Below are 7,771 nucleotides of genomic sequence, written 5' to 3'. Positions count from 1 at the left end.
TTATGGTGGACGTAAAATACACAGAATGCAACGTGTATTTGCATTTACTGAGAATACTCAGTAAATCCGCATCAGTGACCTTTAACCACCCAACAGCATTTTCCAGCTAATTATATGGCTAGCAACCACATCACGGGATTTAAAATCAATATAATGCTAGGTGGGGTGTGTGCAATTGTTATTGGGGCTGCAACGCACAGGGAGGGGAGACTTAACCCTTCACTTGCCTGACCAAAACCTCAGCAATTTGAATTAGCAAAAATCACCCATGCCTGTGCTATGATGGTGGTGGTGGGTGGTTTTCTAGAGGATCCTATCACATCATACAAAAGAGTTAAAACTGCTCTTCCCATGCAATGTGGCCTTATTTTTAAAAACCACCATGCCTAATATTACATTTTTGACAGTCCCTTGATATGGACACTATCCATGTGATTGACATAACATCTAGTTATGCTATCCCTGCCTCACTGTAACTGAGCCTGGAGTAAGGGTCATTGCAGTTTGCACTAGAAGGACTACAGCTTGTTGGACTGCTGCTCCCATCATCTCTGGCCACAGGCCATGCTGGCTGCAACTGACGGCAGTTGTAGTCCAGCAGCATCCGAAGGGCGCCATGTTGGCAATCCTTGTTGTAAGGCATGGGACCTTGGGAGGTTGCACAAGATATCCCATAAAAGGTGAGCTTTGAGTGGGAATTCAAAGGCAGGAAGAGAGGTGTTCTGGGGCATATACAATTGTGGCACTAAATTTTGCAACGTCATATCGACACAATCCAGCACTGTCACAGACGACACTAAAAGGCTTCTTCAAAAACAAAATTATTATATGATATCCCTAATGTAAAATCTACACTAGCTAGAATATGCATTTTATTCCAAAAGCTGAAAACCTATACAACATGTCTTCTCAGAAGCAAATCACATTGATTTCAACGCAGCTTGCTCCCAGAAAAAATATATGGCTGTATGCTAAACTGTTTTTATCCCACCTCTTTCTTATTCTGTGTTTGAATATTTACTCAGATAGATTCAGGTGAGAAAACAACCTTTAGCCCTTAAAAAAAATTGTGGCATAATAATCCTCAGACTATACAATTTAATACTTTGCTCTGGGTGCGAAGGTTAATAGAGTCGTTCCAACTTGTCTTGCTCCCTAATTGCATCATTTACCTGTAACTTTGTGATTACACCATCATTACCTGAATGGGGCATCCCCCTTCATTGTACGAAGAGGAACTGCAACATCCTCGCCCAATCACACACTGGGCGGAATTCCCACGCACGTCACTTTCTGCAGGGAGGAGCATCCAATCACATGACCTTTTTTTTTTTTTAAAGCCAGCATCCTCAAGCGTGCTTGACCTTGCCGCTATCCCTCTTCTGCACATGCGCCGCTGTCGTCATCTCCCTACGTCCCTGCCTTTGCGCAACGCCAAAGCCGGCTCACCCGAGATCCCCTCGGCCTCAACCGAACTTGCTGAGATTAGTCACGCTGACAGGCGTCCGGCTGGCCCAATAGAGCTTCTCCGAGCCGGCGTCTGATTGGCCAACTGGGAGACACGGCGGCAGGCCCCCGGAGGGAAGCTTGGTTGCGCAGACACCGGTTACATAGCGCTGGTACGGGGTGCCCTTGGGCTCAGTCTGCGGAACTCTTGACGGGAGAACGCGCGGCGGCGGCTTTGCAACCCTTCCTCTACTTTGCGTGGTAATGAATGGGGGAGCGGGAGCCTCTCGTGTGAGGAATGGAGGGGGGGCAACCCGAACCGGAGGAGCGGGGTTAGGGGAGAAGCAGAAGCCTGCGCTGTAGGCCGGGCAGGGAGGAGAAGCGGGTCGAGGCGGGAGCGGGCTGTGCGGAAGGCCAAGGTCAGGCAGGTGAGCCCGGGGGGAGAGGCCTGGGAGAGAGGCCGGGCCACCTCCACGTGGCCTGGAGCAGGCGGGCGGCGGAATCGCGGCCCTTCATGGCCTCCCCCCCCCCCCCAGGTCATCGCCTTGGAAGGGGCTATAGATGCAGCCCCTGCAGCGGCCCTTCCCTTCCACGGGCGGTGGAGACGCCGGTGTCTCCTGCCGGAGGAACGCGGCGTCCCCAGAGGCCCCGCAGCGCTGACTCATAGGCGGCGGCGGCGATTTTATAAGGTTTCGAGCATGCGCCCTTATGCAAGATAAGGAAGAGGCTGCTGCTGCTGCTGCTGCTGCTGCTGCTGCTGCTGCTGCTGCTGCTGGGCATCTTTCGACCTTGTGAAGTTCCGCATAAAGCCGAAAAGGAAGGCACAGGTCGTTGACCCCAATGAAAGGCCGCCCGAGAAAAGAACATTGCTGCGCGCCGGTTTGACCCCCCGCATGAACTCGTGCCCTTCATCGCGCCCTAAGCAAAGCTTTTCGCGCGGCCTGGAGCTTCCCGCCGAAAACCAAGCATGGCTAAAGGCACAGGGTGAACTTCGTCCCTATATATATATATAGGGCGTCCACATGATCACACCGAACAGCAGGGATTAGCATTCTCTGTTTGCCAGCCACTCACAGATACGGGGTTGGTATTTAAAAGAATAAATTTTAAATACATATATACATTTACATACATGTGATATATGTATTTTAAATCTATCCTTTTGTTTACCAACTCCATATCTGTGAGGGTGGCTGGCAAAGAGAGACTGCTCGTCCCTGCTGTTCAGTGTGATCTTGTGGATGCTCCCTTAGGGAGACTCGAGAAAGCATGCTGAACCAAGGGCTTTGGCAGCAATGGGTCCTGTTGAGGAAATAAGGGTCATGTTAGGGGTTATTTCTCATCTTCCCTCTCAGTTTGGGGGTAGTCTCAAAAACTGGTTAGGACAGTGACACCAGGAAAATGGCTGCAGCTCTGCAATATTTTTATTTTTAAAAAAATTGTCCGTGTTATTACAGAGGTCGGTGTGAGAGGCACTGTAATGTTGGAACACCTCTTGCTTAATAATTTCAGTTATGTGCATGTTGATTTGGAAGCAAGAACCTCCCAAGTAAAGTACATAGGGCTGTAGCGTTGCACAATAACAGTGTCACGAACAACTTCGCTTGCCCTGATTGTATCCTGGGTATGACGACACTACAGGAATATAAATTACTATGAATCAGACAGAATTGAATATGATACCTTGTTTTATGCAGACAAGCTCTTTGATATTCACTTATGCTATCTTACTCTAGAACAAATGCTCCAAACAAATTTCCTGAGATAGTTTTGAACCCCAGGGACAGACCATTTTCTTCTTTAATGTTTCATTTTAACATGTAACATTAGTAAAATCTAATCGCTTTTGAAAGTTGATCTACTGGTCATAGTCACTGGCTTTAAAAATGCATTGTTTGGTGCTTGGTTTTTTGTTTTCTTTATGGCCGCTTTTAGAAGTACCTGGATCTTTGCATTCTTACTGCGTTTCTCATTCACTTCAGAACCCAACTGACCTTGAAATGTTTAAGATTGTATGATGTTCTTGTTTTTCTTCAGCAGTGACCATGGGAGACGTTGAGAAGGGCAAGAAGATCTTTGTTCAGAAGTGTTCGCAGTGCCACACAGTTGAGAAGGGAGGCAAGCACAAGACTGGCCCTAACCTTCATGGTCTTTTTGGCCGAAAGACTGGTCAGGCCGAAGGTTTCTCTTACACAGACGCCAACAAAAGCAAAGGTAAAATGGAAGTGTCCTATTAGCTTTGCAAATCAGATTGCAAGAAAACTAGTAGCAGTCAATAGGGAGGACATAGTTGTAAACATAGAATGCATGCTCACTCCCATGACCAGGGCATTCTGGAATGTGCTCTGCATCTTTCCAAAACTCAACCAGTCCCCCTTCATTGCCTGTTATGTGACCTGCTTTTAGGTAATCAAGGAAAGGTGGCTAGGGAGTCGACTGCAGCTTATCAGTATGCAGAGGAGGAAGGTCGGCTCTGTGTGCATGGCACCAGTGGGAGTGCTGGGTTGGCTCCACGGTGCATCCACAGAGCACTGACCTTGTCCCAGCAGTGGTGTGGCAGGAGTCCACATACATGATGTTGCCACTCCTGCCTGCTTCCAAGAATTAACTTGCCATTTAATTTCTGTTCTCTCTGGAGTCAGCCTCCTAACTTCCTCTTTGCAGCAGCTTTGAGCTGCCATTTAATCATGAGACAGCCCACACTAGATTAGTGTCTCTTACAGCTCCCAGCTCCATACCTATTGGTGCAGGTTAGATGGCAAAAAATTGGTTGCCAAGTAAAGAGCCATAGAAACACCACCTAGTGGTTGCACGCACTTGGCAGGCATTTAGGTTTTGAATGTCATGAGAATGAGCAATTTCAGAGTTCCTAAAAGAAAAATACTCAGGACCTCATCTTAACAAATGCCCACTTAGGGGAAGATTTTGCCATGCATTGCACGGCAATTTACTGCCTATGTGTGACTTGGCTTTTATCTAATACAGCATGGAATTTTACAGGTAGCATCATGACTGTACAAACAAGCAGGGTTGAGCAGGAAGTGTTGACTCCCATCATGTGCTTTCAGTTCAGGGCCAGTAACATCTTTAAGAGTAATGCCTCAGTGACTGGTCTTAAAAGTTACCAGTTCATGTCCTGATTGCCTAATTTGTCCGTCCAAATCTGCTGGTGGTTTTAAATATAAAATGAACCATATGACATGGTTTTCAACATTGGACCCCAAAGTATTGATATGGGGGGGGGGAGGGTTGTTGGATTCTTTATATAGAAAACATCTTGTTAAATACTGTTGTTGTTTCCTAGGTATAACCTGGGGAGAAGATACACTGATGGTTTACTTGGAAAACCCCAAGAAGTATATTCCAGGAACCAAGATGATATTTGCTGGCATTAAGAAGAAGGGGGAGAGGGCAGATTTAATAGCATACCTGAAGGAGGCCACTTCTAACTAATGGCTTCTGCTGCCTTATTTATTTCACCATACAAATGGAAATGACTCTCTGATGAGATTGGTTTTTAAACTTTCTATTTTTACATGCATTCTATTGTAACAACTTCAAAAAGCCTTCTCGTCAGCCAGAGAACCTTGATCATGGATGGTTCTTAACATATGTACTTGTTCTTGTATTATAATTTATAGAATTGCACAATCAGGCTTGAATGAGTCCAGTCAGGGTGACTGTAGCGTTTCCTGATCATGTAATTAAAAAACAAACAACCCCTGTCAATGTGTCTTTCTGTTTTTTCTTTCCAAGTTCAAGCATACAGTGGTACCTCAGGTTACAGACTCCGCTAACCCAGAAATAGTACCTCAGGTTAAGAACTTTGCTTCAGGATGAGAACAGAAATCGTGCTCCGGCGGCGCAGCAGCAGCGGGAAGCCCCGTTAGCTAAAGTGGTGCTTCAGGTTAAGAACAGTTTCAGGTTAAGTACGAATTAAGTTCTTAACCCAAGGTACCACTGTATTTGAAAGCAATGAGCATGGTGCTTTCTATAACCTCATCACAAGCAAGTCCATGGCTCTGTATGCCTCTCCTGTTTTCCTTCCCCATACGACAAATCAAACGCAAACTTTTTTTAAATTTAAACTTAGCTACAAAACTTGGAACATGACCTCTTGCCCTTGACCCCTGGCTCTCCAGAGGCTTATGGTAGAGGCAGGCAGCATAATAACTGCTACAGTTATTAAAAAGTAGCAGGTTGGTATGAAGTGATGGTAAAAGCCATGAGTAGAGCCCTGTTGGTGCGCTTGTGCTCACAGAAGGGCTTGAGAGCCAGCAAAGCTCTTCACTAATGGAAGAAGATAGGCAATAATAATAATAATTCCCATCATCCCCTTCTCTGACAGCTTGTTGTTTCTTCTCCCCTGCCCCAAAAGGCTGTTGAGTCCTAAGGGTTGAGATGGGCTGCAGGGGGAAAGGAGAGTGAGAAAAATGCATTCCCTCCCATTCTTTTAGCTGAGGTATACAAGGACACCGATTAGATTTTACCCTGGAGTGTTACGTGTCTATATTGAGCAAGAAATGTACACAGTATATCGAATGGCAGCACTCCATGCCATGATACATTACAATCTTAATTTCTAAAAGGTTAGGGGCAGCTGGCTGGGGAAGTGTGTTGGTCAGAATTCACGATGGGCGATTGGCCTGTTTCGGCAGGTTCTTGCGTTTTTATGAGTACTATTTTTGAGGGCTTTGAAGGAAAAGGCACTACAAGATAAGTGCTTGTTGCAATGTAGTAATTATACCAGCATTAACCACAGCCATTCTAGCCAACGGTTAGGGATGAAGGAAATTACAGATCAGCAGCTGGAGGCCACAGGTGCCTCACCTCTGAACTAACACAACCATTTTACTTCCAAATTCTTTTTCCTTATCACTGAACTCATCATAATTGAGTTGAAAGGTTCATTGACTTCTTTATATAGCTTAGAGGTAAGACATACTCAAACCAGATTAAACTACCATACCTGATCAAGGGAAGTCAATACCGCTCTGTTCTGCCTTGATCAGGCCACCCTGGAGTACTGTGTCCAGTTCTGGACGCCACAAGTTAAGAAGGATTTTTTAATATATATATATAATTTTTATTAGATTTTTTAACATATCATTTTCAGCAGTAATTAAACATACTTTTACATCTTATTCAAATTTTTGACATCCATCAATCCTGTCTGAAAATTTTCCAATCTAATCTCTCAGTATGCATTTCTTATCTTCCCTATTACATTTCAAACTCATAACCAATATCTCTTTCTACTTTGTAACACTTTGTATATTTCTCCTTACTAGCGTAATTTGTTGATTACAGTTGCTCTTCCAATAATTCATATACTTCTTCCAATCTTCTGTAAATCTCTGGTCCCGCAGGTTTCGAATCCTTCCTGTCATTTTGTCCAATTCTGCATAGTCCATTAATTTCGTCTGCCATTCTTCTTTCGTCGGGATTTCTTCTTGGTAACAATACTCTTGCCGCAGTTGTTGCATATAAAAACAATTGAACATCTTGCCTATTTATGTCCTGACCTATAATGCCAAGTAAAAATGCTTCTGTTTTTTAAAAATAATAATTAAAAAAACATTTTTAAGTTAAGAAGGATGTTGACAAGCTGGAATATGTGCAGAGGAGGGCAACCAAGATGATCAAGGGTCTGGAAACCAAACTTATGAGGAACGGATGAGGGAGTTGGGTATGTTTAGCCTGGTAAAAAGGAGACTGGGAGGAGATATTATAGCCATCTTCAAATAGCTGGGATAGCTCAGTCAGTCAAGCATAGGACTAAATCCCAGGGTCGTGTGTTTGAGCCCAACATTGGGCAAAATATTCCTGCACTGCAGAGAGTTTGACTGGCTCCTGTTGTCCCTTCCAACTCTACAGTTCTATGAAATACCGTATTTTTCGCTCTATAGGACACACTTTTTCCTCTCCAAAAATGAAGGGGAAATGTTTGTGCTTCCTATGGAGCGAATGCAGGCTCCTTGGCTTCAGCGAAAGCAACGCAAAGCCTCCAAAGCGCAGAGGGAACGCTCCGGAGGCTACATGTTGCTTTTGCTGAAGCCTGGAGAGTGAGAGGGGTCGCAGGGATAGCCGCCTGAAGCCTTTGGAGCACAGCGGGACCTCGCGCTGTGCTCCAAAGGCTTCGGGTCCCTTTTGCTGAAGCCAGGACTTCCTTTCAACCACTGCTGACTTTAATCATCTATTGAATACTCTTTAAATACCTGCTTTTGACTTTGTTTTATCAATCATTTTAATTTTCTTTTGTATATTTTTGTAAACTGTTCAGAAAGCTCTCTTACCATCATGTGGTTTATAATATAACAAATTC

At 44.7% G+C, this 7,771-nt stretch overlaps 1 protein-coding gene across 2 annotated transcripts; it reads left to right on the top strand.

Annotated features, from left to right (window-relative positions):
- Positions 1-1,552: 1,552 nt before the first annotated feature.
- On the top strand, positions 1,553-5,175 carry CYCS (cytochrome c, somatic). 2 transcript variants are annotated; one of them, XM_083468664.1, is made up of 3 exons: positions 1,553-1,707; positions 3,484-3,660; positions 4,751-5,175. In XM_083468664.1, exons 2-3 carry the CDS (start codon positions 3,492-3,494, stop codon positions 4,897-4,899), a joined length of 318 nt encoding a protein of 105 aa, XP_083324790.1. In that variant the 5' UTR covers positions 1,553-1,707; positions 3,484-3,491; the 3' UTR covers positions 4,900-5,175. The 2 variants fall into 2 exon arrangements, with proteins under 2 accessions (XP_083324790.1, XP_083324791.1); XM_083468665.1 differs by having other exon boundaries at positions 1,561-1,707; positions 3,487-3,660.
- The last annotated feature ends 2,596 nt before the right edge of the window (positions 5,176-7,771 follow it).

This window comes from Podarcis liolepis (assembly GCF_965112155.1).
Source record: "Podarcis liolepis genome assembly, chromosome: 12".
Lineage (NCBI taxonomy): Eukaryota > Metazoa > Chordata > Lepidosauria > Squamata > Lacertidae > Podarcis > Podarcis liolepis.
This window is presented reverse-complemented; position numbering and strand designations above follow the sequence as displayed.